Genomic DNA, 27,700 nt, shown 5'->3' with positions numbered 1-27,700 from the left:
CATATTGAACCAATTTGTGCTTTTAGCCACTGGTTCTGTTAGATGTGCAGATCAACAAAGAAGGTTACTGACAAAAAAAAAATATTCATCCAATGACATGTTTACGTGCAGCACTTGATTTCTGTCATATACAGTGCTCAATGAATGACATTTAATGAGAGCAAGATTTACCTTTTCAAACAATTGAAGTCTCTCCCACAAAAAACGTGACTGTGACTTTAAATCAGAGGCAAATCCTCATTAGGGCTACCTCTTGGTCCAGCAATCAACTGATCTAATGACAGCTGTGTGAATAGACAGGCAACACGCGCAATCTCTCGTTTTTACAGCAAGCGCACTAGGTGGTTCGAACATGCCATCCCCAATTCCCCTGACACGCTTGTTGCCTAAAGACCTTTATCCATCTCTAGATTTTGGAGCTTGCAGCAGTCCACTGGCAAAGTATTCCAACGATTCCACCCTACGAATTCCAACTCAACGGTTCCATGGGAAGGTCGCAACCAGGCTATGGTCATCCACCATTGATTGGAAGGAACTGCAATCCATGCAGCCCATCGGATCTGGGGGGTTTGGGTCCGTTTACAGAAGTGTGTACTTTGGGGAGACTGTCGCTGTCAAAAAAGTGAAGAAATGCGTCAAGAATAAACTCGCCTCCAGGCAAAGTTTTTGGGCTGAGCTAAATGCAGCTCACTTACGCCATAAGAACATTGTGCGAATTATAGCAGCTACCACGTGTATACCGGAGAATTTAGAAAACGGGGACAACATTGGCACAATAGTGATGGAATACGCAGGTGAACGAACTCTCCACCAGGTCATCTACGGTTGCGCAGAGACGCTCGAAGTGGACAGGTGGATTACGTTTTCCAAAAACATTGCGCATGGTCTTCAGTTCTTGCATTCTCATGGTATTGTTCATTTGGATATCAAACCTGCCAATGTATTGGTTTCGAGGGAGGATGTGTGTAAGATTGTTGACTTTGGCTGTTCACTGAAATTGGAGGTCGGGGGGGATCGGCCCAGCCCCCAAATGAGTCTTGGCGGGGGCACTTACACCCACCGAGCGCCTGAGCTGTTGAAGGGGGGAGACGTGTCTCCAAAATCCGACATCTACTCCCTAGGCATCACTATTTGGCAAATGATCACCAGAGAGCAGCCCTATACAGGCGACAGGCAATATGTTTTATACGCAGTAGTTGCATACGATTTACGCCCCTCGGTCACTGATGAGTCCTTCAAGTCACACCATGGGGACCTTTGCCGATCCATTGTGTCCAAGTGCTGGAGCGGTGAGCCAAGCTGGAGACCAAGCGCTCAAGATGTCATCACAGATCTGGACAAGATTCGGTCCGAACATTAACTTTTTTATTTGTAATTTTCAAGCCAGCCTATTCATGGTATGATCCGTCAGTTGTGTCCATAAATTTTTACACATTTTTACAAATTTACGCACAGCTTTTACGCACAGCCAGTTATAGACTCCCATGTTGTCTTACTGAATTTAAGTGAATTGTGAAAGGCAAGCCCCAATGGGACACCACAGATTAGTTTGATGCTGCCATTCTTCTGCCAATTCTGCTTAAGTGTATTTATAACACATGCTACCTAATCTACTCATGTTTTAAACGCAGAACCTCTTGAACGATTTACATTTCTGATACTGAAGTTGGTTTTGCTCTGTGGACTAGATTGTTTTACTTGTTTACTTGATTTATAAAGGATTTAATAATGTTTCAATGTCAAATAAATGTTAATGTCAGCAGCAGTCTGCATGTAACACACTTGAAATGTATGTAAAGTTTAGATATTTGAGATTTCATTAAACGTCCTTGATTCGTACTGGAATGGTGTTTCTAGTATTGTAATAGCATTAGAGTGGGATGACTTCTACAGCATCAACAGAAACAGCTTAATTAACCTGTTTTGCTCATGTTGAAATCATTTGTTTGGTAATTGTGTGTTTAGGCTGACACTTAAACTAACTGAACTATGGCCTAACCTTCAACAAAATGTATACAATGGGTGTGTCATGTCTCAGAAGAAAATGGAACCATTTGTATTTTCATAAGGGGAAAAAATATCAACATTGCTGCACATTTATCTAATTTTAGGCTATGAAATTGCTAGTTGAAGGTGGTTAAAACAGCACATAAATCAGCACATAAAAAGCAACAACAGCCCTACATAGCAGACAGCAACACAGGCAATAATCACAAATCAGACAAAGCAGAAGAGTTTACCCATGTTGGCCACAGCACCATACTCTACACAACAGAGAAACTACAGGCTTCTTCAGGTGCAAGGTAGAAAGCTAGGTCCCTTGGAAAAACGGATTGATTGTATTTGAAACAAACAAAATTACACAGTACACAACTTTACAGGGATAACACAAAGTCAATTATTTCATTACATAGAAACAGACATGACATTACTTCGTAGAAAACTCGGATAATAAAGTATCTGGTATATTCAAGTCTTCAAGGGAGTAGAGGAGGACGGGTGCCCTTACGAAATATTCGAACGGGTCCTTTAGGGGTGATTTGGTTCAGATACGCCTCCCTGGTGTTCAGGCTATTCTATTGGCACAAAGGTCACGTGGTGCCCGGACGTAGTGTGTATATATACGGAAGCAGGCCTCTCTCAATCCCTTTCGCGAAGAACTGACGTTCCTGACTCACCGCTGTTCGCTTGGAATTTACGAATAAGTCGGTCAGGAATATAAAGAATATGGTAACATTTTATATCTTCAACTATACGCAAACATATTCATATAGCTAGCTCGCAATGCGGAGACTGTAAATAGATGATCAGTATTTTAACGTTGGTCGCTCTGAATCCGGGCAGTTGCACGTGTAGTTGCTAGCTAGCTAACTAGCCAGTGAAGATGGCTGGGTAGGTAGCTATTCATTTTGGATGGCTTTCTGCCAATTTAATTGGTCGAATCAGATAACGTTGAACTAGTTCTGAGTTGTCTTAATGTGACGAGGTGTAGTTGGGTCGTTTCTAAATGAGTCGAGTAACTGAAGTCTGACCAAATTCCTGATTTTTGGCTTTACCTTGTTGGCTAACTAACGAACTGACGTTAGCTTATTAGCCAACAGGACATTTCCCTCCCTTTCATTATTGCTTCCCCATATGACAAACAGCATGACACGAATGCTTGGCTAACGTACTTTAAAGCCTTAAGTGTAGTTGGTTACTACATCTTGACACCAAACCACGACAATGTAGCTGTAAATTAATATTTCAGTGAATGTTAGAATCAATAACTAGCTAATACTATGGTGCTCGTCTTTGCATTTTAAATTGGCCATTGAAACAGCAGGGTCTATCACGGATGCTGCAGTTGCTGAAATTCTTTCATCGCGCGCTTCATTTATGGAGCTTGGATTTAGAACCGTCAGAATAGGCTACAATACATGCGTTCATTACTTCAACACCAATGGCTATGAGGATAAAAACATGTTATGACATAGCTTAAGCTATGACAAATTCTGATTCATAATACGCTATTCTGAGCCATGACTACACATTTGAAGCACAACTTAGTTGCCCTCTTTTGTAAAAATATATATATTTTTTTACATGCGTGATTCTTTCCTTGCACCTGTAGGCGTTCAAGGACACCGGTAAAGCCCCTGTTGAGGCTGAGGTTGCCATCCATCGCATCCGTATCACCCTCACCAGCCGCAATGTCAAATCTCTGGAAAAGGGTACCTTCACTTTAAATACCTTAACTTTGTCAACATATTTTGCTATGAGGATAAATGCTTGATATGACATGGCTAATGCTATGACCCATTCTGATTCATAATACGCTATTCTGAGCTATGTGCACCCATTGATGGCATGTTGAAGTGCATGTCGCCACCTTTATTTGACATGCAGCCCTTTTACTTCATGTTCTTAGTGTGTGCAGACCTTATCCGTGGAGCTAAGGAGAAGAACCTCAAGGTGAAGGGTCCAGTCCGTATGCCCACCAAGGTATGTACACCAGCTATATACAACTGTCATTCCCGCATCCTTGACAGCCTGGGACTCCCATCTGTGGTCTACCCTGGGTCTCTATTGAGGTGATGCCAAATCAACGACCCTTCGCTTTCTGCCCACTCCCCAGTGGTGGCTCTGATTGAATAGGGGACGACATTACATAAAAAAAATATTTAAAAAAACGATCACTAAGGCTAAGTAAGCTGAGGGGAAATGGTAGTTTGTTTTCTACCAGGTGGCATTAGGCGCCAGGGAATGGTGTTCAAGTTATGCCGTTGTGTTAACTTGGTCAAAATACTGATTGACACTTACCTCACCATTTGATGGGTAGTATCCTGTGTTATTTTGTTTTCTCATTTCCTTTCAGACTCTGCGCATCACCACCAGAAAGACACCCTGTGGAGAAGGCTCCAAGACCTGGGATCGTTTCCAGATGCGCATCCACAAGCGTTTGATCGACCTCCACAGTCCCTCTGAGATTGTCAAGCAGATCACCTCAATCAGCATTGAGCCTGGTGTAGAGGTTGAGGTCACCATCGCTGATGCATAAGCTGTTTTGTACCCCATGCAATAAAAGCTTAAAACATTATTGCGTGGATATTGTGGCTCATTAAATGTTGAGGGATATTAAATGCTTTTATTGGTAAATTTATTCTATGAAATTGGCTCAGTCGATATAGGACTATTTTAGAAACCCTTAAGATTGCCTTTTCCAACTTTGCTGAGCCTGGTGTGGGCTTGTAGTAGAGGATGTTTGTCAACGGTGGAGACTAAGACCACTGAATGGTTATGGTGTTTACTCAAATTTGTTTGTGGGAACTAGTAAACCTTGAAAGGCTACCACGGATGTACGTGGAATCCTTAATGGGTTGGTCATTGTGTTCCTTTCCCACCTGTAATAAGTGTAAAATATTTTTGCAACCCAAGGTCTGTTCAACAGAACAGCTGGAATTTATTTTAAGGTGCGGATGGGAGAGGAATCAAGAATACAAGTACATCTCAATAGCTAAGTGTCATGTGAAAATAAGCTAGTATGCCAGCTGGGCAGTTGCTTTCAACTGTACTTACTGTCCAACCAGAAAGGAATTTTGAACTAGTTTAACCTGGGTGCCACATAATGAATGGATTAAGTCTCCATGCTGTAGACAAGGCATGCCTTGTATAGTCAATAGTGTGAATGAAATTATGGATTTGAAGCCCACCCTTGACACATGAAGATGGCTGAAAGGCATGGGTAGGTGTTTAGTGTGGCTGACATTCTACATAGCCTATCAGAGGGCAAGGTGGATCTAGTACCATGCTAACTCAATGGATTTTGACTAATTATACATCTGTTTTTCAGGGATACATCTAACCCAATCTAGTTTCCCTTTCTGCTGATAACTGGGTGTGAATTCCGCTCAGGCATTTTATTATATGCCAGCTACGTTGGGTTCGCTTAAACCAAGCCAATCCTTTAAAGCCCCCGTGCAGACTAAATCCTGTTTTTTTTCGTGTCACATTGTACAACATCTGAATGAACACAAAGTGTAAAAAAAAATACAAGCGCTGGTTGGAAATAAAATCTAGACAACCTTCTCAGCAAGTTTGAATGGGTGGAAATTTTGGCTTGCCTAATGACATCACCAATTGGGGAATGGACCTATAACTAGTAGGTAGGGGCCAATTTGAGATTGTGCTAACCTTCTGAAAAGTGATTGGTTAACCCAGGATTACACCTGTTCTCAATTAAGTACTGATTTGAACCTGAAGTTGTTTGGTCTTATATGGAGTTTCTTTGCTTACTGATATTGGAAATTCTGACTGCATGTTGTCTTGTGTTTAGGTTCATATACAATACTTTTATTTTTTTTATCAACATTTGTTGGAGAGCATTTTTCCTTAATCGTTAACAAGCAATCAATTTCATTCAACACTATGGCTTCCTCCGGTCGTAAGTAAACGTGAAATACAGCAAAACTATTGGTTCTCACATATGTTTGAATCCTTAACATCTGTTTCTTGCTTAGACATGACAACAATCATTGATTTGACCCATGATGGCACAGTACTTGATGCAATGGAATCTACATGCAATGATCTCCATGCATGTAATCCCCATCGAGATGTGCTCTCAGAACTCTCCTCTATTGCTTCTACGCAGGTACACCCAAGGTTTTAATTTATTTTTTACATGTCACTTTTTAATTAGGCAAGTCGGTTAAGAACAAATTCTTATTAACGACGGCCTACCTGGATAACGGTGGTGTGCCACCCTATGGGACTCCCAATCACGGCCTGGATTGGAACCAGGGACTGTAGTGCTGCCTCTTGCACTGAGATGCAGTGTCAAAGATTGCTGCGCCACTTGGGAGCCTGCAATGTTGAAGTTCTGATAATGTTACAATGGCCTATTGACTGACCGTTTGAGTAATTTGTAGAATGGCTCCCTATATAGTGCACTACTTTTGACCACTTCGTAGAGAATAGGGTTCTATTAAGGATGCAACATATGATTGTATTGACTTAACGGATGTTTTCCCCCTGGCCAGAGCGAGGTGTTGGACACTGCAGAACAGCAGCAGCAGAAACACCAGCATTTGAGGGTCTACTTAAGGGTGAGGCCCTTTTCCAAGGATGAGATCTCCAGCAATGAGGACCAGGTATGTGGCAATGGGGCCGTTGGGGGAAGAAAAAAAAAATGCTGATCCTAATCTAAACAGTAATATTTTAGAGTATATGGTCAGGTTTCAAATGTACCATATCATTGTCTTGACTCCGGGTTTTTATTAAATGTTTAGAAACTATTTGAAGGTCCCGTTTCCTAATGTCCTGTAAACAATCTTCCCTGATCCACACCTCTCCCACGATCTCCTTGTCTCTCTGCAGGGTTGTGTGGTTCTTGAGAATGCCAGGACCGTAATGCTGCATGCGCCCAAAGGCTCTGCTACCATGAAGAGCAGTGAGAAGGGCGTTGGCCAGGCGATACACACATTCTCATTCTCTCAGGTTTGGCTAACATATGTGATTAATGCCTTGTTGAGGAACAATTAGGTGGTTCCTGATCCTGACTGTAAGTCGCTCTGGATACGAGTGCCTCCAAAATGACTAAAATGTAATGTTCTTGGTCTCATGTTTTAATTTCACTCAGATCTTTGGGCCTGAGACGAAGCAGGCAGATTTCTTCGAAGGTACCATCAAAAGCCAAGTTCACGATTATCTGGAAGGGAAGAATGCTCTAGTCTTCAGCTATGGTGTGACCAATGCAGGCAAGACTCACACAATTCAAGGTAAGTCCTCTAGTAAGTAACCTCCCTGCTCATAGTAATCTTCCTGCTAATTATGCCGCCCAACTTCTGTTTGGAAAGGATCTGCTTTGTTGGGGGGGGGGGGGGGGTGTTTCTTGCATTTGGTATTTTGGAGGACAAGGGAGAGACTCACACTTAACACAGAGTTTTTGCCCCATACCCCATTTGACAGACTGTATGTCTTTATCCTTGAGTTTACCTGATGAAACCAATGATGTTTATTCTAAGTGTTGGCCAATTGGGAGGCTTTGAAGCCACCCAATGCAATACTGGTGGTACTCAGAAGCAGTTCTCCATAGGAATGAATGGGATTCTACAGCATTTCAATGAAATGTTTCAAGCACAAAACTGTGTATCTTAGTATTTTTTTTGTAGTGGGGACCATAGCATTAGTACTCCACAAAAAGATAAGGACTGTTTATTTTTTATGAATGTGATTTAAAAATATGCATTGAGGTGTCGGTAATAGAAAATACTTGTCAAATGACTGTAGACATTAATAAATTCATTTCTATAGCTTACAAAAGTCTTTACAATGGTGTACCACAATGGCTGTGCAGTGGCTTCAATACATCGCCCCCTCGGTCATCCAGGGTTTCTACACTTTGGTTGAAACCTATGCAGCTGGCTGTGACTGATACTAGTCAATGGAGTGCCTGCAAAGGACAGACTTTCTGTTTCTTTTTGTTGCTATGTTGCAGGATCCCAGAAAGACCCTGGTATTCTCCCCCAGGCGTTGGATGTCATCTTCAGACACATCAAAGGGAGACAGTATGAGAACATGGATCTGAAGCCGTACCTCGGTAGTGACGCTCAGTACCTAGGGCCTGACCAGGTCCAACAGGAACGAAACACCAAAGCAGCTATATTTGCTCTACTCAAAGAGGTGAACACGGACACATAATGTGGAGTAGCCTAATTAGTTGGTGGGTCATGTGAAGTTGTTGTCTTACGGTTTTATTTGTTACCCTGATCTCTTAACCCCCACATAGGAAAATGAACCCCCACGTGTCAGTGGAGTTTCATCCCACTCTTCCTCTACTGGAAGCCTCTCTTTCTCAGTCTCCTACGATAACACAGGTACATCACATCTGTAAGCCCATCTTTGTTCAAGTCAAACATCTGGATTCTGGACTGGCTATTGATAGAAATGCCATAACGGGATCATTTGTGGTTCTCTGCATCCTAGTTGAGTTTGTGGCTGTGTCTGGGGACCGCAGCCAGTTCGCCCTGTGGGTGTCCTTCTACGAGATCTACAACGAGAGCGTATATGACCTGCTGCAGGCGTCGCCCACCTCCAAGACACAGAGACGCACAGCCCTCCGTGTGTGTGAGGACAGTGTGGGAAACTCGTATGTCAGAGGTGGTGTGTGTGTGTGTAGGGAGGCAGTGGGATGATGTGCCCCTTGAAACAAAGTGCCCACAAGTTCCCTTCCGTTTTATTCAATGGTTGCTTTGCTCATGTAGTATTGAAATGGACTTAATCCTATTTTCCCTTTTCAGATCTAAAGTGGATCAATGTTCACAACTCTGAGGAGGCATGCAAAATTCTCAGAGTTGGAAATAAAAACCGAAGTGCTGCTTCCACTAAGATGAACCATTCATCAAGCAGAAGGCATGTTCAGTCACATTTGATTTATACTCTTTGTGGATTGCTGAAATGCATAAAATAATTCATCTTTACGTTTTCCCCCTGGTCACAGCCACAGCATATTTACCATCAAATTACTGAGAATTGATGGAAATGAGGTTCAGACGATGTCAGAGTGAGTATTAACTTTCATCCATATTCTACCTGGTGTTAGGTTCTAAACGGAGTAAAAACTCAAACCAAGTTTATTCACCCACTGGGTCAAACGGCTGCAAAGAAATGTTTCCACAAGCACATATACAGTGCCTTGCGAAAGTATTCGGCCCCCTTGAACTTTGCGACCTTTTGCCACATTTCAGGCTTCAAACATAAAGATATAAAACTGTATTTTTTTTGAAGAATCAACAAGTGGGACACAATCATGAATTGGAATGACATTTATTGGATATTTCAAGCTTTTTTAACAAATCAAAAACTGAAATTGGGCGTGCAAAATTATTCAGCCCCCTTAAGTTAATACTTTGTAGCGCTACCTTTTGCTGCGATTACAGCTGTAAGTCGCTTGGGGTATGTCTATCAGTTTTGCACATCGAGAGACTGAAATCTTTTCCCATTCCTCCTTGCAAAACAGCTCGAGCTCAGTGAGGTTGGATGGAGAGCATTTGAACAGCAGTTTTCAGTTCTTTCCACAGATTCTCGATTGGGTTCAGGTCTGGACTTTGACTTGGCCATTCTAACACCTGGATATGTTTATTTTTGAACCATTCCATTGTAGATTTTGCTTTATGTTTTGGATCATTGTCTTGTTGGAAGACAAATCTCTGTCTCAGGTCTTTTGCAGACTCCATCAGGTTTTCTTCCAGAATGGTCCTGTATTTGGCTCCATCCATCTTCCCATCAATTTTAACCATCTTCCCTGTCCCTGCTGAAGAAAAGCAGGTCCAGACCATGATGCTGCCACCACCATGTTTGACAGTGGGGATGATGTGTTCAGGGTGATGAGCTGTGTTGCTTTTACGCCAAACATAACGTTTAGCATTGTTGTCAAAAAGTTCAATTTTGGTTTCATCTGACCAGAGCACCTTCTTCCACATGTTTGGTGTGTCTCCCAGGTGGCTTGTGGCAAACTTTAAACGACACTTTTTATGGATATCTTTAAGAAATGGCTTTCTTCTTGCCACTCTTCCATAAAGGCCAGATGTGTAATATGGACAGAGTCTCCCACCTCAGCTGTAGATCTCTGCAGTTCATCCAGAGTGATCATGGGCCTCTTGGCTGCATTTCTGATCAGTCTTCTCCTTGTATGAGCTGAAAGTTTAGAGGGACGGCCAGGTCTTGGTAGATTTGCAGTGGTCTGATACTCCTTCCATTTCAATATTATCGCTTGCACAGTGCTCCTTGGGATGTTTAAAGCTTGGGAAATCTCTTTGTATCCAAATCTGGCTTTACACTTCACAACAGTATCTCGGACCTGCCTGGTGTGTTCCTTGTTCTTCATGATGCTCTCTGTGCTTTTAACGGACCTCTGAGACTATCACAGTGCAGGTGCATTTATACGGAGACTTGATTACACACAGGTGGATTGTATTTATCATCATTAGTCTTTTTGGTCAACATTGGATCATTCAGAGATCCTCACTGAACATCTGGAGAGAGTTTGCTGCACTGAAAGTAAAGGGGCTGAATAATTTTGCACACAATTTTTCAGTTATTGATTTGTTAAAGTTTGAAATATCCAATAAATGTCATTCCACTTCATGATTGTGTCCACTTGTTGTTGATTCTTCACAAAAAAATACAGTTTTACATCTTTATGTTTGAAGCCTGAAATGTGGCAAAAGGTCGCAAAGCTCAAGGGGGCCGAATACTTTCGCAAGGCACTGTATGTATAACTTCCTACTAGGAGTCGCCTCTGTGCACAGCTAGCTAGCCAACAGATCTGTTGCTACTCAGAAACTTCAGTGGTTCCTCTCACAAGTGTAGTCTTGGCCCCGCCTCCTACTAGAATTTGTGGGCATGTGTGTATCTGCTATGTTCCTTCTCACGTCATCTGACCTGACCTTGAGCTGAATTCCTCACTCCTCCCTAATCCACGGCTCTCCTACCGTATCAGTGACCACAAGCCGACTGTTGCCCTTTGCCTGCCTCCATAAGCTCAAACGATTTAACTTTGCCTACATATTTTAAAGTAATCAATGTTTTAATATGGTAACATGAATATATGTGTGTGTTTCAAGCTAGAATCCAACACTGGCAAACGATGCTTGTTTCTCTACGTGCTTAAACACCATCCAACCTAACTGCAGTTACCAGAAATGGACTCCTCCGTTAAATCCTTCATTTGTCAGCTTCATTATTTGAGTAAATTCACAACAGTTTTTAGGATGAATTACAATGCTGTGCTGCAACTTGCTCAAGAGTCCACGCTTTGTCCAAAGTCTGAATAAGCTGCATGACCATAGTGCCATGTGACACCACCCCATCCTTGCAACATCTCCTACTCGACGTGATTTTATTTTCTTTTTCCACCCCAGACTCTCTCTGTGTGACCTGGCTGGCTCGGAAAGATGCGGAAAAACGAAGACGTTTGGGGAGAGGCTGAAGGAAGCGGGTAACATCAACAACTCTCTGCTCATCCTGGGGAAATGCATCGCTGCCCTGCGCAGCAATCAGAGTGACAGGTACAGAACAAGTAGTACTGCCATTGATTACCAGAATGACTTATTAAAAACCACTGCTACAAAACCACCTCGACAAATTTGACCAAATGCTGCACACAAACCTGATTTTTGTCAGGTAAATTCTTAAAAATGCATGTTTTCAAACCCTGAATGAAACTGATTGGAAAGCTGATATTTGATAAACTCGAGTTGTCATCCTCCCCCCCCTCTATCAGGATGAAGAACGGCTATATTCCCTTCAGGGAGAGCAAACTGACCCGTCTCTTCCAGTCCATCTTCTGTGGGAAGGGCCGAGCCTCCATGATTGTGAACATCAATCAGTGTGCTTCCACATATGACGAAACTCTCCATGTCATGAAGTTTTCTGCCATCGCTAAGCAGGTTGGTCTCTCGCCCACCCTGTCCACATTCTACTCCATCTCGATTTAGAGTTGACTCTGAATTTCTCACGGGTTGAAAAATGTAGTGTTCTGTTGCAATGCCCTTAATCACCTTATAGGTGTCATGGTCAAATTCCATTTGTTGAAATGTCTAGCCACAAAGTGTACTTGTTCACCCTCCCGCATTGATAAGGATTAGTGTGAGAATTATTGTAGGGAGAGTAAACGAGTACGACACCCTGTACTGGAAGTGTGTTATAAATGGCACCCTATTCCCTATATAGTGCAGTTTGGCCAGAGCCCTATGGGTACTAATCACCTTTGTTGTCCTAGGTGGTCCAGCTGATCCCAACAAAGTGTCTAGAGTCTCTGACCCCACGGCTGGTGGGGCGCGATGGGAAGCCTCTACTGAAGAACGGGGTCATCGATGACCAGGCTCTAGAGAACTACCTGTCTGAAGAAGAGCTGCTGGATGAGGATGAAGCAGACATGTCCATTTTACCCCAGGAGGTATTTTCCATCCAAACGGTCTAAAAGATTTTGCCAGTGTTCTGCGATTTCTGATTTTATTTCATAGAGATGGGTGCAATATGTTAATTTACAGAATGAATGGTGTCTGATTACTTTATGAACTGCTGCTCTCTTCTAGGATCTCATGAATGTGATCGAGAATCTCAGGGCCAAGCTCCTGGCTGAGCGACGGAAGAACTTGGTCCAGGAGATTGACATCCGCAAGGAGATGGGAGACGCCATGCTGCAGCAACTCATGGAGAGCGAAGAACTCAGGAAGTGAGTGTTCCCTGAGTGTTACACGGGGCACAATCACGCCTTCCCCCTTTCCGCTATATTAGTGTTCTCATGCAATACCCATGGCAGTGCTACACATTGCTGGTGGATGGGGTGCATTCCTGCGCCATATAGTATGCAATTCATTTAAGATCTAATGACTAGCATTTTGTGTAGTTTTCACTTAATTGTACAATTCCACTGTTTGTGCATTTGTTCACACCCATAAACTGTCCTCCAAATTTTCTTCTAAAAGGACGGTGTAAATGTTTCTCTAGTCGTCAGGTGGCTGAGCTGAAGGAGAGCTACCAGGAGAAGCTGGAGAACACATTTGAGATGTACAAGGATGCCCTAAAGGACCATGCCTACCAGCGGGCCCTGGAGCGCATAGAGGATGATTACGTACCCCTTGAGGAGTTCATCGCTGAGCAGGAGAAAGTAGAGGTACTAGACACTCACTTTAGGTGATCGACAAGGTCCTGCCACAACCACCTGATCAAATTGTCAGATATGAATTCTGTCAATTCAGGGTCAGATCTGCCGAGTGTTTGCGCCCGTTTTAATTTTCCCGCTGAGTGGAAATCGTTCTCTATGGTTTATTTCCTCTGGGAAGTAAAAAACCTAGTTGTTGGAAAGGTTTGGTAAATATGGACTCATAACCCCTATAGGCACTAGAACATAAGCTGTCTGAGATGGAACGGAAGCTGTCTAAGATGGAGCACAAGCTGTCAGGTTCCACAGTGAGTTCATCTATGGTTCCAACCAGAGAGGACTCCAGCCAGACACAGAGCATCTCACAACCACCACCTGTAGCCATGCAGGAAGGGTTAACGGGCCAGTACACCATGTCCCTCGGTGTTGATTCGATTTCGTTAACAAACGGTAAATCTGATTGTACAGTAAGCCTATTCTATACCTTAAACTACAAATAACTGTGCACAATAAGCCTATATTAATAATTAGCCATTCCTTTCTATTGAATTCAGAAGTCTCAGCAGGGGATGTCCTCACAGCTGTTTCCAAAGACTCAGAGCAACTCAAACTCCTTTTGAAAGAGAGTGCGATGGAGAAACTCTGTGAGCAGAAAGAGGTAAGGAAACCTAGCCTGAAGGCATAACTTTTAGTCTGTGTTTCTATAAGGGAAAGGGGTGTAAATGCATTTTGAAATGCAAGTGTTGGAACTCAAACCTGGCATTTTTTTATTTAACTAGGCAAGTCGGTTAAGAACAAATTCTTATTTTCAATGACTGCCTAGGAACTGTGGGTTAACTGCCTGTTCAGGGACAGAACGACAGATTTGTACCTTGTCAGCTCGGATTTGAACTTGCAACCTTCCGGTTACTAGTCCAACGCTCTAACCACTAGGCTACCTTACCGCATGTCTCTTGTTTATTTCCAGCTGATTGTGTCTTTGCAAAAAAGGATTGCCGTTCTGAATGATGCACTACATGAGGCCGGAGAGCGCTTCTTTGACAAAACGGTAGAAATAGAAACTTTACATAAGAAGCTAGCTAACCAGGTAAAGACTACATGAACCTGTGTATGTGTGTGTACAAAATAAGCCTAGTTTGTCAGTGTTCACTTAGGAAAACCTGATGTGCAGTGTCATCTCTCTGTCTTCAGGCACAGGATCTGGAGAGTATAGGTAAGGGCAATCTGGAGAAGGACAAAGAACTGGCATTTTTAAAAGAAGAGCTGGCCAAGCTATCCCAGAAGTCCCCTGTCCAGTCCAAGCGGGGTTTCATGGCCAACATTAGGGAATCTGTGACGTCGCCACGAACAAGCACCATTGCCAGGACACTGAGGAAATCTGTCCGGACCACACCCTTGCTGAAAAGACCCTTCCACTAACTACCGTCCTCCCCCACGTTTTTAAAAATGTTTAGGGCTCTATTCAAACACTATTGCTGAACTGTTACAGATTGTGTGAAATAAATTAATTTCCAATTGCTTTGACATGCAGCGTTTATGGTCAGTGCGGTCTCTGCAATTTGGGAACATTTCCATTTAATTTCCATTTCAATCACAATTTAATGCTGAACTTCAGCGATGTGGATTGAATAGAGCCCTTCAGTTTTTTTTTTTCAAACTCTTAAATAAAATTCTGACTATTCATGATCCGTTTTATTGGGAGACCATATCTGAAAGAATATGACCATTTTTATATGGCTTTCAAGTGTAATTTTAACTTCTCACAGAATGACAATTGCAGCTCTTTTGCTATGTTGTAAATAGTTTCGTCAGTGGTGAAAACTGGACATCACATTGACATTCAGGTGCCATAAATGGTTTAGTCAAGTTCTCTTCATCCAGTACCTTTGGTCCAGGGTCTTGCACAGACCTTTGTGCTTAAACTTAACAGGTACCCCAATGTCCTTTTCTCCAGACTCGTTGAGCAATTACCAAGGAGGGGGGGCAGCACATTCTAATGAGTGAAGTATACTACTTTGAACTTAAATAAATGCTGCACCTTAATGACCAACACAATTCCAGTCAAAAGAGACACACAGCTAGTCTGTATGGATATAACTATCAAACAGGGGGATGGTTCCAGATTTTAGAAACATTTAATGTTTTGTGTAGGCTGGCATGATAACATGTACATCTCTCGGACAAGGGGACTTCTATCAAAGAAATTCCACAAATTAACTTAAAGCACTCCTGTTAATTGAAATGCATTCCAGGTGACTACCTCAAATGCCAAAAGTGAGCAAAGGGTGTAACTTTTTTGGGGGGGTTAACTACTTGATTCCACATTTGATTTCATAGTTTCTTTGCTATTCTACAACGTAATGAAATAAACCCTGGAATGGGAGGTGTAAACTTTTGACTCGTACTGTATAAGTTTATAGCTCTGACTTTATTAGATATGTGAAAGTAGATTTAGTTGAGCCAAGAGGTGGCATCCAGGGAAAGTATTAAACAAAAGTGACAGAATTACAGGAGGGGCATTTACCCCATACAGTGCCTTAAGTATTTACATCCCGAATTGACAATGTATTAAATGTTCTCACCCATCTACAACCAATACCCCATAATGACAGTGAAAAAGTTTAATACAACTGTTGTGCCTTCCATATCTGGCAACTGAGTTAGGAAGGTCACCATTCAAAGTAATTAATAACCAACATACTCAAAGGTATATTCAATGTCTGCTTTTTATTTTTATTGCCCTACCTCCCTGGTCTGTTCTGAAATTCACTGCCCAACTAAGGGACCATACAGATGTCTCTGTACTCAACATGATTTTTGAATGACCATTGCACACAGTGATTCCATGTGACTTGAGTAAAAATTTGCTTACTTAGGCTTGACATGACAAAGGGATAGAATACTTATTGACTAAAGACATTTCAGCTTTTCATTTGTAAAAATGGCAAACAATTCCACTTTGTGCAGGCCAGTAACAAAGAAATCTCCATTTAATACATTTTAAATTCAGTCTGTAACACAAAATGTGGAAAAAGTCAAAAGGGTGTGAATACTTTAAAAACCACGGAGACTGGAAGGGCAAATGATCTGGTAGAGCCCCATCTGTGCAGTGCCTGCTTTGGTCAGGTGCTTTCTGGTGGTTGAGGTTGGACTGCAATACTGATGACACACAGCAGCTGCTAATGCCATACTAATTACCACTTATGCTCCTTTACTCCTTTAGTAGCAAGCTCAAGGCTCATACTACTTTATCACTTGCAATATTAGAATTATCAGCGAAGCTCCCCCAAACAAATCATATTAGCCAGCACTTCACTTTTCACCATCTATATCAATGGACCATTTAGGCTTGATTCAACCCATAGCGCTGTAGCGAGATCTAAACTCAAAGGTTATTTCTGATTGAGCCGACATACTGTGAATGCAGTTGCCACGAACACAGGAACATTTCCTTTAAATTTATATTGTGCTGTAGCACAGGTCTTCAGCGCCACAGATTAAATTAGCCCAAATCAACTGATCTCAACTAAACATTAAAGGTTGCACATGGATAGTGCTCCATTGGCTCTCCTTTGCAAATCAGGAAAACTAAGCCTCAAGAAAAACAACCTGGACAGGACAAACAGATTAAAATAAAGATGATTTATTTCCAGTGTTTCTTGAGGGTGTTGCACCCTTGTTTTGCTGCACACAGGCAAGATATTCACTGTCCAGGAAGCATTGTTTCATGCAGTTCTCAGAGATGAACATTTCTCCATACGTAACCATGCTTTTTTTACTGCACTTGAAAAATACAAAGAAAAATATATATATACATGAAATATATACATTGAATTATGAACTTAATATTTAAAATTCACATGTAGCGAATAAAAAAAGCGAGGACCCAAAAAAACAAGACTGGAATGCCTTGGAAATGGAAGCTTGGTTTTTTGCACGATGTTACTTTTTTAAAACAGTAAAATAGTGTATCTGTGATACAATTAAGTAATTAAACAAAATATTGTGTTTACAAGTGTGGAATAAAACATGGCACCCAATCTATTCACAGAAATCAATTCAAGAGGCACTTTTTCTTTAATGAAGAATCAAACATTACTAAAGATTTGAAAAAATGTGGACTTGAATTGTACAGAGGGTTCAGTTTAGCAACTGTACCAAGCATCTATCATACATTGCACTACATTAGACTTATTTGATAAAAACAACTATAATTCTGTCCATCAAGCATAGATCTGTCTGCTATGATGCACTGTAAAAAATAACTTCCCACAGTACACAGCACAGAAAGCAGCCCTCGGAAATATGAGCATACAGATGAAAAACTATTTCTAACAAGCAACTGTGTTAGTCAACATAATTAAGAATATACATTGAAAATATCTACCTCTTGTAGAATTAGATATGTATTCCTTAGTAATACTCAAGTTAATGCACCACAGTCCAGGCTTTCACGTCCCATTGATTTGTGTGCTGTCGATCACACAAAACCACCTATGAATGTTCTTGTCACATTCTTCTATGACTGGGGTTTGAGCACAAGGATGGAAGTGAATTTTTTTCATGTCTGTCCCAGTATAAGACACCAAGTCAACTAAAGCGATTACACATGGAAAAACCTTATCTTCACTCCAGTTACATTTCTTATGAGCCTATACACATATGTACAGTAGATATATAAAATATATATTTTGTAAAAAAAGGAGAAAAAAAGAAAAGTGCAGTAACCCTTGCTAAGGTATCTAAATACATACGTAAACCCGTTCTCTCTTTCTCTCATGCACTCACTCTCGTACACTCAACACACCCTTGCTGTTTCATAGATACTGATAGAATCGCGAGCGGACAACTTGTGCTCCTGATAGTTTGTGTGGGTGCGCGTCGTCAGCCGCCAGGTTGAGGCTGGCTTTGTTTCTGCCTTGCGGCCCACCTCCGTTCACTTGCTCCCCCACCATGGGCTGAAGGCATGGGGAGCCAGAGGGAGAGGGTCTCTCTGGAGTGGTACCCTGGGCTTGTGCCCTGTTTCCCTCGGGGACAACTTTGGGTGGGCTGTCCATGCTGAACTCTGACACTCCGGCCCGACAGCGCTCGCGGGCGATCCAGTCCCGAATGGAGAAGTCCTGAGAGGAGCACTTTGGCTTGAGGCGGTCCATGGCTGACAGCTCAGCCGCCTGGTCCACCCCGCCTTGCTCCCTCCAGTCGTTGATGACGGCCAGTTCTGCAAAGTCCCGCTGGCCCCCCATGGTGTGCCTACGACGGATGTTTTTCTTCTTGCTGCGCGTCTCCGGGGAAGACTGGCTCTTCTGGGCACCCACGCCAAACATGTCATCAGCAGATGTGCGCAGACGGAACTTGAGCCTTTCTGTGATATTGAGGCGCAAGGCAGGCTCGGGAGGGCGCTCCGACTCACTACGGGAGGAAGAGTTGAGGCTGCTGGTAGACTGCCCCTTCTTCATCACCTCCAAGACACGAGACAGTCGTGTTGACTCCGACCTGCCCTCGACACGTTCCCCGCTGCCAGTCCCACCCTCTACTGATGACTCGCTATCTGTCTTCTGTCGCAGGGACCGCCTCCTGGAGAGTGTGTCACACTCAATCAGCCTGTGGGAGGGAAAGAGGCGACGGGGTTCCAGTTTAGGAGTCGTCTTCCCGTCAGCTGCTGCAGGATCAGGCTTTTCCGGCCCATGCCCAGTCTGGTTCGGCACTAAGACAGGCATGATTTGGACATTGCCGCCCCCCGTAGCAAACACAGGGAAGTCGCTTTCGCTGTCAGTCTCCATGGGCCGGCCTTCACTGATAAGCTCGCTGCGCTCGTCATCTGCCTCGTCCCCACCCTGAACCTCTGGACTGAGTGCGCTAGAGTCTGCTGCAGTCAGGAAGGTGATGGACGAGGTGGTGGAATAGTCAGAGGTGATGGAGCTCACCTCTGCCCCAGCTGACGCCCCAGCTACCGATAGATCAGGAGCAGCAGCCCCTGACACCCACTTCTTAGGTCGTGCCCTGGGCATGGAAGCCCCAGAGCTCATGGTGCCCAGATCAGAAGTGGGCTCATCCAGATGGGACGGGGTGTCTGAAAAAGAGGGCTTTCCAAGCTGAGCTATGTGGTAACTGAGTCTGGGGGAGCCAGAGTTTTTGAGTGAGGGGGCAGGTGAGGACTGCCTTGACAAGGGCTTTTCCCTTAAAAAGAAAGAGTTCCTGTGCTCCTTTTTGCCTTTGGGCGTGAGCTCAATACCTCTTCCATTCTCCTCTCCTGTTTTTGCTTGCTCTTTTGCTTCAGGGCTGACACTGATCCCTTGCTCCACCTCCAGGCCTCTGTGATTCTGCTTCTGGCCAGGGAGCTCCTTCTTAGGGAACACCGAGTCTAGGTCATCATCAGAGCTGCTAAGCTGCGGCTTGTCCTTGGGCTTCTTTCTTTTGCGGTTGGCTGCAGCAAAGATCGAGGAGACCAGGTGCTCGCGGCTGCACTGGTCCTTCCCGGACCCCCAGGAACCCTATAGAGAGGGAGATAAACAAGTCAGAACTTGTACCACAGAAACCCCCCTTGCGAGAACAACACACAGAAAAACCCTCTAACCCCTGCCTGAGTTCTTGGCCAACCAGTACTGCACCTGTTCCTCTGAAAATGCCACAAACCAAAAGGGTGGACAGAGAGTAGGAACCATTAGTGACAGGAGGAGAACTACAACTGAACCATGCAAGCCTTTCAGCAACAACAGAAGCAGTAACAGCAGCGCACTAAAGCAGCCCCAGCAAGGGAAGCTTGATGTTCTGCATGAACTCATGTGTTCTGAGTCAAAGCTGAGAGAAGCAGCCAGATGACAGCAGTGCAGTAATGATAAGCACCAGTTCCTGCATTGTCTATGGTGTGAGTGATCCTTTTGTTGAAGACAAATGTCCAAGAAAGGATCGGACAGACTTGGGAAGTTAGGACCCAACAGAGTTTGATATTTGACATGAAAGGCTCTGTTTATACTGTTGCTTATTTGTTTTGTTAGTGTTCAGTATTCACAGATGAAACTCCACCTGGCCTACTGTCACACATGTGGGAATCAGTGCTTTGATCTCGCCTGGTGATCTGACCTTTGTTCTGCTCACCAACCAATTATTTCCTCCCTACACTACATTAAGCTGGAGAGAGCAGACACTGGGCACACACTCACCTTCGATTTAGCAGAGTCACTAGTGGGTGAATCTGTAAGAAACAGGGAGAGGAGAGAGGAACATGTTAGATTACCCATCAATTATTCAAAACAATATGTGGGACAACCAGACAAGACAACATCCACGAGAGTGCAATATGAAAAAGCCAGTGAGAGAGAGAAGAAACAGAGAGAATCATGACGAGGATAGTAAACACAGATAAAAGACACTGTGCTTGATGTCGAGAACCTGACAGGTAAGTGGACAGAAGGATGACAGAAACATGAGGCGGTAAGCCATGCAGTGAGCACTATGTTACACTCAGATCCACATCCACCCGGGTGGGGTGTTATTTCATGGAAACAGAAACCTCAGTACATGCAAAACTGAAAGTCATTCTGGATAAAAGATAAGTAGCAATGAGCACAGAAGATGCTAGGGTCAAGTGAGTCCTTACAACTTTTCTAAAACAATAATACCCAAATATATCAGGATACTGAGTGAAACTGTGGTAATGGCATAAAAAATATCCAAGGTGCATTTCACAACAGCAGGCCAATGAGACAATGAAATATGTAATATGCCATGTAGGAAGTCAATGGATTCCCTCTGTATGGTCTACGCTATATAGCAAACCAAAGCCTCCAATTACTGATCAAAAGAGCTCTAGCACAATCTCTTGTTTTTGCCTGAATTGATGGTCAAATGACAAACCTAGCACATCTGACTAGTCATGAATGTTACTTCATTGAGGAGACTTTAACATGCATTTACTCTTGTATTACCATAATAACTATTGACTCAAACAAATAGGATTATGGTTCTAAGAAAGAGTAGTGTAATGACGTGTGAAAAGTCTTATGGCTTCAGTTAGAGGCTAACAAAAAGAGAGTGTATTCAGTCTAGTTGAGCCGAGAGGGGGATGGACTGAATGAAAAGTACGGCGGCATATATTGCCATGACAACAGTGAAGACAACCATGGAATGAACCATGAGGCTAAGACATGAGAGGGGGGTCACAGAGGGGCTAGCTATGAACAGAGAGGACACTACATGAAAAAGAATGCCAGCGAGGAAAAGATTTATCCAATGCTGCCTAATTGATCTTGTATTGATCTTTGACTGACTATACTTTTTTTTTTTTTTTTACATAGCCAAGCCCCCCTACACACCCCTTGAAAACAGATGGTGGCACAGTATGCAAGTGCACATTGACTGGGTAGGTAGAAACCTGGGGACCATACCATGCTATCTCTCCTGTTGCGAGAAGCTTGCGAGACAGTGAGGAGAGACAGTGGAGAGCCTTTCAGACAGTATCACCGGTCTGTGTTAGGTATACTCAGATACAAAACGGACACCACCGGATGTCCAGTACCATATGGCCGCTGCTCTGCTTCCCTTTCACATTTTCTTTGTCAAACGGTTTCATCATGTTTTTCTTACGACGGTTTTCTCGAGCTTACAAGAAACGAGGGTTTCTGCAGACCAGACAGCTACACTGGGGGCAACAATCCTCCTTCTTCCTACAGTTCCAGCTGTCCATCACGGACATTAGAGAGGCCATCAGTGACATCATGGTGTGATAGACTCCTCCCACCTGGCCTGTGTCAAGATCAGTATGTGTGAATGCTGGGAAATCCTTTAGGACACCCGACAGAGCGGCACTAGAGACAGAGGGATCAGAGTTCACCTGTCTTTTTTTTCTCGTGTAGTCTTTGGGAGAGAACATGCCGTGTTAGTGTAACAGTAGGCAGGATTAATAACAGGAGGAGAGGAAAAACCGACAGCCCAGTGGAGTTTGAATAAAAACACTAAAGATGGAGGGATTGTAAAAGAAAGTTCAAAGAACCTCATTTTGAGGCAAAGAAATTTTGCTTAAAATTGTAAACCAAGGAAGGAAAATCTAAAAGAAAGCAAAATGTACAGATCAGAAAAATTATTTTGCCCCTTCTCCTTTGCGTCATGGAAAAGAGTCAAGAATAATTTGCCCTCGCAAACCAACAGTCTTTTTGAGTCATGACGAGGCATGGACATTTCGCTCTTATGGTACAGCAAATGAGGCAAAGAAGGATCTCTTAGGAAGGAAGCAGCACTATCCATCAACACCAGACAATTACGCTGAACCTCACACGCTCCTAGACTAAAAAACATTGGTCTCACCAGCGACAGACACAGTGGTTAACAGGGAAAAGTAGTAAAAGGTTGACCCACCACCACAGAGTCGGTCTGGTCCAGGGAACACGTTACCTGAGACTTCCCCCTGCGTGGAGGCCGTGCGGCCGATGTTGTTGAGCAGGTGGTCGATGTTGGGCACAGGCTGAGACTCCACCGCATTCTCACATCGGGACATTGTCTGAAACGAACAGTCAGGCAACAGGGTGAACTCTACAAGTTTAATTTAAAACAAATAATCATAGCAAATAGGGCAGGAATAACAGAAGTCGCATTGAGGGCAGCAATGTGCCTGTACCCACCACTGGCTCCCCATTGCCTTCCTCTGTGAAAAACCAGTTGTACTAGAAGGGAGCAAAGGAAAGGGAGCTTTATCTTTAGGGGATTCACAATCACTTTTTGGTTTGATATGCAGATCATGCACAAACAGTCCACTTGTGTCTGCAATTAAGGTGTTAAGTGGGACTCACATGCTGAATGAGAGTCTCTACGATCTTGTACTGGTCGGGCATGTGGGTGACCATGTGGGTCATGTTGTCCTCTGAAGTGCGCACCAGAGTGGGACCAAACACGATGGCCAGGTTCCTAGGTTCCATCTAACACACAGGATAGTTAGGAACACACACGCACGCTTTACACATACCCTCACTACATCACAGGTTCTCTAAGTTGAAAGTGAGGACTGCCAGCCACTATTCAAGATGGAAATTTACAATACCTTATTTTTATCAGAGTTGTCAGCCACTGTTTTCAGATGAGCCGAGAGGAACTTGAGGGTCTCATAGTGATGATCTGGCAACTCGTGAAGCTGCAGTGAGAAGTAGGTGAAGTATAAGTAACCATGCAATAATGTCAGTTAAATTCACAATGAATGTCACATGAACCCACCATCCTCTTCAACAATTTCAGTCTTTCCACTGGGTCCACTGTCCTGTTGGCCTCTATGAAGTCTGCATACTTCTCTACAGGGCATAAATTAAACGGACATTGGTTTTTTACAGAAGACGACAAAGGGTTTTGGTGTTATGAAAGTGAACACTAAACAGAATGTAATTAAGTGTAGGTTTCACACTCAGCCACTAGGTGGCATAGTGACCCCTTAATCAGTCCTGGGGACCCCAAGGGGTGCACTACACAGCTGATTCAAATAATCAAAGACTAGGAGGCATAGTGACCCCTTAATCAGTCCTGGGGACCCCAAGGGGTGCACTACACAGCTGATTCAAATAATCAAAGCTTGATGAGTTCATTATTTGAATCAGCTGTGTAAAGACCCTTTGGGTCCCCAGGACCAAGTTTGCGAAACAATCCCTTAATGGAAGGCTGTTCCTAATAGGCTATTGGTGGGACTACTTTAATATTCTTACCGTTGGTGAACAAAGGCTCTGGAAGTTTCCGGAAAAAGGATTTAAGTAAACTGCTGATCACATTCAGATCCCTCCATTTCTGTCAAAGGCAGGTAAAAAAAATGAAAGGGACTTTAGACGAGATAAGAAAAGATGGAAAAGCTGAGGGAAGAGAGGAGTGACAAAAAGAGAGCCTACATAAAGAAAGAGGATGGGCCAAAGACAACTGGAGAGAGGGAGTGAAAGTGGCATCATGTGCTGGGTTGAGTCACTCACGTCATCCTGGATGTCAATGTCGTTCATGCCTTTGTTGTTGAGCTCCTCCTGCATGTTGGAGATGGCTGCGTTGTTCCCTGGGACTCTGTAGATCCCGGTGTACTCCAACCCCCTCTCCTCCACTAGGTTACAGCACACCTCCACAATGAGGGGAACAAACTACACACACACACACACACACACACACACACACACACACACACACACACACACACACACACACACACACACACACACACACACACACACACACACACACACACACACACACACACAATTACCATGGCAGCAACCTCAGAAAGGTGTGTGACAGGGTTGAGAAGGAACTTCCTTATAAACCATTCCAATAAACATGAATGAAACAATGAACAAAAAGAGGAGATGGAGAGAATACGTAGTGTAGGTGTGAGTTGAATCTCACCCTGTTGGTGACAGCAGGGGGGCAGTCGTCCAGCCTCACCCCGAAAGTGATGCCTGGAGAAGGCTTCCTCTCAAAGGGCTTCCTCATCAGCCCTGGGATACCTTTCCTCCACGTCCCCTTGTCCTTGGGTGGACTGGTGTCGTCTGAAGGGTTAACACACAAAACATGAGGAGAGTCTCACACGAGCACCAACTGTACAGTATATATGGAGCAAAAAGCCATTCTCAAAATCAAACCAGACCTTCACAGGGGGCGGCAGCGTAGCCTAGTGGTTAGAGCGTTGGACTAGTAACCGGAAGGTTGCGAGTTCAAACCCCCGAGCTGACAAGGTACAAATCTGCCGTTCTGCCCCTGAACAGGCAGTTAACCCACTGTTCCCAGGCCGTCATTGAAAATAAGAATATGTTCTTAACTGACTTGCCTGGTTAAATAAAGGTAAAATAAATTTTAAAAAATTTAAAAAATGAGTTGAGAGCTAAGCGAACATTTGAATCCTCTGGCTCTTACCTTTGTGCATGTTTTTCCTCTCCTGCTCTGCTTTGGGTAAGTGTGGACTCAGAGATTTGGTCTCCCCCTTCCCTCCTAGTAGCGTCTGTCTGATGCTCAGCGACTGGCGTGACGGTTTGGGCGACGGTTCATTCTTACTGCCTGTCGGGCTGGGTCATACACAAACAAAACGTTTTGATGTCTGACGTCCAATAGGAGCCGTCAACACAGGTCTCAATCTCCCTCTGTACTGCAGAGACTTCCTCCCTCTCTGTGGTCCGCCCTGCTTACCTCATCAACGTGTTGTACTCCTTGATCTTTCGGCTGATGAGGTCACGGCTGGTAAAGGCTGCGTTCTAAAACAAGAGAAAAGGCAGAAGACAGCAGACAATGTTAACTCATCAGATGCAATATGACTCCCCTCCCCTTTGCATAACCCACTTCTATCAGTTGGCATAGGTAAAGCCACAGAAATATACAATAGTACTATAGTGGTCTTACATGGAGGGGAAAGAAGACCTTCCCTTCTAATAGAGGGGAGGTAAGTCCGGTGGTAAAGTTAGCCTTTTTTAATGTAGACCAGGGACGCGTCATGTGTATGTATTATGTGACCTAGGACCTGTAGCCAATCACTGTTAGCTGATCCTTATCAAGGGAGGGTTAGTGACAAAGTATACTTGATCTACATTTGTGTAATTAATGAAGTATTGGCCATCCATGAGGTTGATCTTGTGTTTTCTACCAACACAGAAAGGGTTTGATTTCACTTTGCCACACATTTCTGTCAATCCTGGAGAACTTGATAGGAATTAATCTCCTGTATGGTGTGTGTGTGTTTCACCTCCTCGTCCAGGTTGCTGTTCTCCTGTATGACTCTGATCCAGGCCAGCATATCTTCTCTGTCCTCTGCCTGGAACAGGTACTCACAGTCCGACGTGGTCAGCCGCAGCACGTTCTTGCGTTTCGTGTCGCTGTAGGAGATGTCAATCAGACAGGCCTTGATGCTGATTGGCTGTGGCTCGTCCTCCACCTGGGAGTTGGCATGAGCCTGTCCCTCCTTTTTGTCCTTATATAGGCAGAGGAAGTGTCCTCGCAGCACTGCGTACATCTGTTTCCAGGGGCGCATTCCCCCACCAACACGCTACAGAGAGAGAGAGGAAAGGCACAAACAATGATATTACTTAACGACAAGTATGAGAAACACATAAAACAGCAGTGAGGTAGACAGGCACTGAGAAAGACATGGTCCTCTCTTATAATTTGACACTGGCATTGCAAATTAAGTATCTCCACATCCTTGATGCAGCTCATCTAAAATGGTTCTCCAAGGAAGTATGAGCTGTCATCGTGTCCAGTGTAACCCACTAGAGGGGGGAGTCATTTCATCAAGGAAGACATGACAGAGCCAGGAATCTCAAACACATTTAGGTCAAAGCCAAACTGGTCTGACAAGTGCAATGCACACAAAAACCAACATTACTATACTAAATATCTACCAGAGGAACAGGATTACCCACCACTCTTTCTAAACCATGTCACAGATATAACTGACTGTCTTGACCCCTTTGTGTGTGGAGTGTGGATAGCACTGTACACACACCTTACTCTTGTCCGTGTTGATCTGTCGGAAGTGGAGCATGCCCTCCTTGGAAGCATCACTGAAGATATCTGATGAGGAATCTCTCCTGGATCCGGAATCTTCTGAAGACCTGTCCACCGTCGCCTTTAACACAACAAACACATGAGTTACCTCTACAATCTCATACATACACAATACTGCAACACGGTGTACAGTGCTTGGCTTTGTAAGCTGCTAATCAGTCTGCCCCTGGGGCCAGTCAGTCTGCCCCTGGGGCCAGTCAGTCTGCCCCTGGGGCCAGTCAGTCTGCCCCTGGGGCCAGTCAGTCTGCCCCTGGGGCCAGTCAGTCTGCCCCTGGGGCCAGTCAGTCTGCCCCTGGGGCCAGTCAGTCTGCCCCTGGGGCCAGTCAGTCTGCCCCTGGGGCCAGTCAGTCTGCCCCTGGGGCCAGTCAGTCTGCCCCTGGGGCCAGTCAGTCTGGGGGCCAGTCAGTCTGCCCTGGGGCCAGTCAGTCTGCCTCTGGGGCCAGTCAGTCTGCCTCTGGGGCCAGTCAGTCTGCCTCTGGGGCCAGTCAGTCTGCCTCTGGGGCCAGTCAGTCTGCCTCTGGGGCCAGTCAGTCTGCCTCTGGGGCCAGTCAGTCTGCCTCTGGGGCCAGTCAGTCTGCCTCTGGGGCCAGTCAGTCTGCCTCTGGGGCCAGTCAGTCTGCCTCTGGGGCCAGTCAGTCTGCCTCTGGGGCCAGTCAGTCTGCCTCTGGGGCCAGTCAGTCTGCCTCTGGGGCCAGTCAGTCTGCCTCTGGGGCCAGTCAGCAAGTTGGATAATGAGGACGGATCATGTGGACTCCCTCCAATGAACAGTTCGCTGATTGGATGACCCTTGCCTGACTTCTATTATACGGCCCCAGAATCCGACATTATGCTCCATTCCAGTGAGCAGACAGACAGAAATAGCGAGGCTGGCATCCAGGCTGGGTCTTTAGCGCTCATTTGGTTTTATATTCTCACTCATTATCCATTTTACAACCGCTACTGACTAACATCAATGCTAGCGGTTCAGAGGAGTGACTCTTTATCTTCAGGCTGTGAACCTTTGGGCAGGATATGCAGGTAAAACAAACTATAATGATGCAGTTGAGTCTG

General features: G+C 44.2%; 4 protein-coding genes across 9 annotated transcripts in view; 3 read left to right on the top strand and 1 right to left on the bottom strand.

The window, feature by feature from the left end:
- The first annotated feature begins 266 nt into the window (after positions 1–266).
- Positions 267–1,839, top strand: mos (v-mos Moloney murine sarcoma viral oncogene homolog). The gene has a single exon (XM_046355070.1). The coding sequence runs from the start codon at positions 353–355 to the stop codon at positions 1,358–1,360; it is 1,008 nt and encodes a 335-aa protein (XP_046211026.1). The 5' UTR covers positions 267–352; the 3' UTR covers positions 1,361–1,839.
- A 758-nt stretch (positions 1,840–2,597) lies between these two features.
- On the top strand, positions 2,598–4,579 carry rps20 (ribosomal protein S20). The gene is made up of 4 exons (XM_046355994.1): positions 2,598–2,730; positions 3,614–3,713; positions 3,911–3,984; positions 4,358–4,579. The coding sequence occupies exons 1-4, from the start codon at positions 2,728–2,730 to the stop codon at positions 4,538–4,540; spliced, it is 360 nt and encodes a 119-aa protein (XP_046211950.1). The 5' UTR covers positions 2,598–2,727; the 3' UTR covers positions 4,541–4,579.
- A 990-nt stretch (positions 4,580–5,569) lies between these two features.
- zgc:56231 (uncharacterized protein LOC406257 homolog) lies at positions 5,570–14,870 on the top strand. 3 transcript variants are annotated; one of them, XM_046355992.1, is made up of 19 exons: positions 5,570–5,923; positions 6,000–6,133; positions 6,522–6,632; positions 6,859–6,978; positions 7,121–7,259; positions 7,979–8,163; positions 8,270–8,357; positions 8,467–8,640; positions 8,781–8,892; positions 8,981–9,043; positions 11,403–11,549; positions 11,765–11,930; positions 12,263–12,439; positions 12,579–12,718; positions 12,994–13,159; positions 13,384–13,597; positions 13,705–13,805; positions 14,115–14,234; positions 14,339–14,870. In XM_046355992.1, the coding sequence occupies exons 1-19, from the start codon at positions 5,908–5,910 to the stop codon at positions 14,564–14,566; spliced, it is 2,601 nt and encodes an 866-aa protein (XP_046211948.1). In that variant the 5' UTR covers positions 5,570–5,907; the 3' UTR covers positions 14,567–14,870. The 3 variants fall into 3 exon arrangements, with proteins under 3 accessions (XP_046211948.1, XP_046211949.1, XP_046211947.1); XM_046355993.1 differs by having other exon boundaries at positions 13,702–13,805; positions 14,319–14,870; XM_046355991.1 differs by having other exon boundaries at positions 5,573–5,923; positions 13,702–13,805.
- Positions 14,871–16,770: 1,900 nt separating this feature from the next.
- The window catches only part of LOC124039718 (rho GTPase-activating protein 21-like), a 61,322-nt gene continuing 50,392 nt past the window's right edge, over positions 16,771–27,700 (bottom strand). For 2 of the 4 annotated variants that reach the window (XM_046355987.1, XM_046355988.1), the window contains 14 exons: positions 26,589–26,711; positions 25,830–26,129; positions 25,280–25,344; positions 25,010–25,158; positions 24,503–24,645; positions 24,082–24,240; positions 23,827–23,905; positions 23,348–23,421; positions 23,178–23,267; positions 22,930–23,055; positions 22,762–22,803; positions 22,499–22,640; positions 20,308–20,339; positions 16,771–19,638 (listed from right to left, as the gene is read on the bottom strand). In XM_046355987.1, coding sequence (XP_046211943.1) covers positions 17,965–19,638; positions 20,308–20,339; positions 22,499–22,640; positions 22,762–22,803; positions 22,930–23,055; positions 23,178–23,267; positions 23,348–23,421; positions 23,827–23,905; positions 24,082–24,240; positions 24,503–24,645; positions 25,010–25,158; positions 25,280–25,344; positions 25,830–26,129; positions 26,589–26,711 — 3,198 coding nt within the window. In that variant the 3' untranslated portion in view covers positions 16,771–17,964. The remainder of the gene's footprint in view (positions 19,639–20,307; positions 20,340–22,498; positions 22,641–22,761; positions 22,804–22,929; positions 23,056–23,177; positions 23,268–23,347; positions 23,422–23,826; positions 23,906–24,081; positions 24,241–24,502; positions 24,646–25,009; positions 25,159–25,279; positions 25,345–25,829; positions 26,130–26,588; positions 26,712–27,700) is intronic. The other 2 variants (XM_046355989.1, XM_046355990.1) reach the window with 1 other exon arrangement.

This window comes from Oncorhynchus gorbuscha, linkage group LG07, assembly GCF_021184085.1.
Source record: "Oncorhynchus gorbuscha isolate QuinsamMale2020 ecotype Even-year linkage group LG07, OgorEven_v1.0, whole genome shotgun sequence".
Taxonomy (NCBI): domain Eukaryota; kingdom Metazoa; phylum Chordata; class Actinopteri; order Salmoniformes; family Salmonidae; genus Oncorhynchus; species Oncorhynchus gorbuscha.
This window is presented reverse-complemented; position numbering and strand designations above follow the sequence as displayed.

Bases quoted from the DNA above. Each gene is read 5' to 3' on its own strand.
- rps20 (XM_046355994.1), top strand. The intron at 3,714-3,910 runs GTACCTTCACTT...TCATGTTCTTAG, and splicing joins TGTCAAATCTCTGGAAAAGG to TGTGTGCAGACCTTATCCGT. The intron at 3,985-4,357 runs GTATGTACACCA...ATTTCCTTTCAG, and splicing joins CAGTCCGTATGCCCACCAAG to ACTCTGCGCATCACCACCAG.
- zgc:56231 (XM_046355991.1), top strand. The intron at 13,598-13,701 runs GTAAATCTGATT...TATTGAATTCAG, and splicing joins TTCGATTTCGTTAACAAACG to AAGTCTCAGCAGGGGATGTC. The intron at 14,235-14,338 runs GTAAAGACTACA...CTCTGTCTTCAG, and splicing joins ATAAGAAGCTAGCTAACCAG to GCACAGGATCTGGAGAGTAT.
- mos (XM_046355070.1), top strand. From the start codon at position 353: ATGCCATCCCCAATTCCCCTGACACGCTTGTTGCCTAAAGACCTTTAT.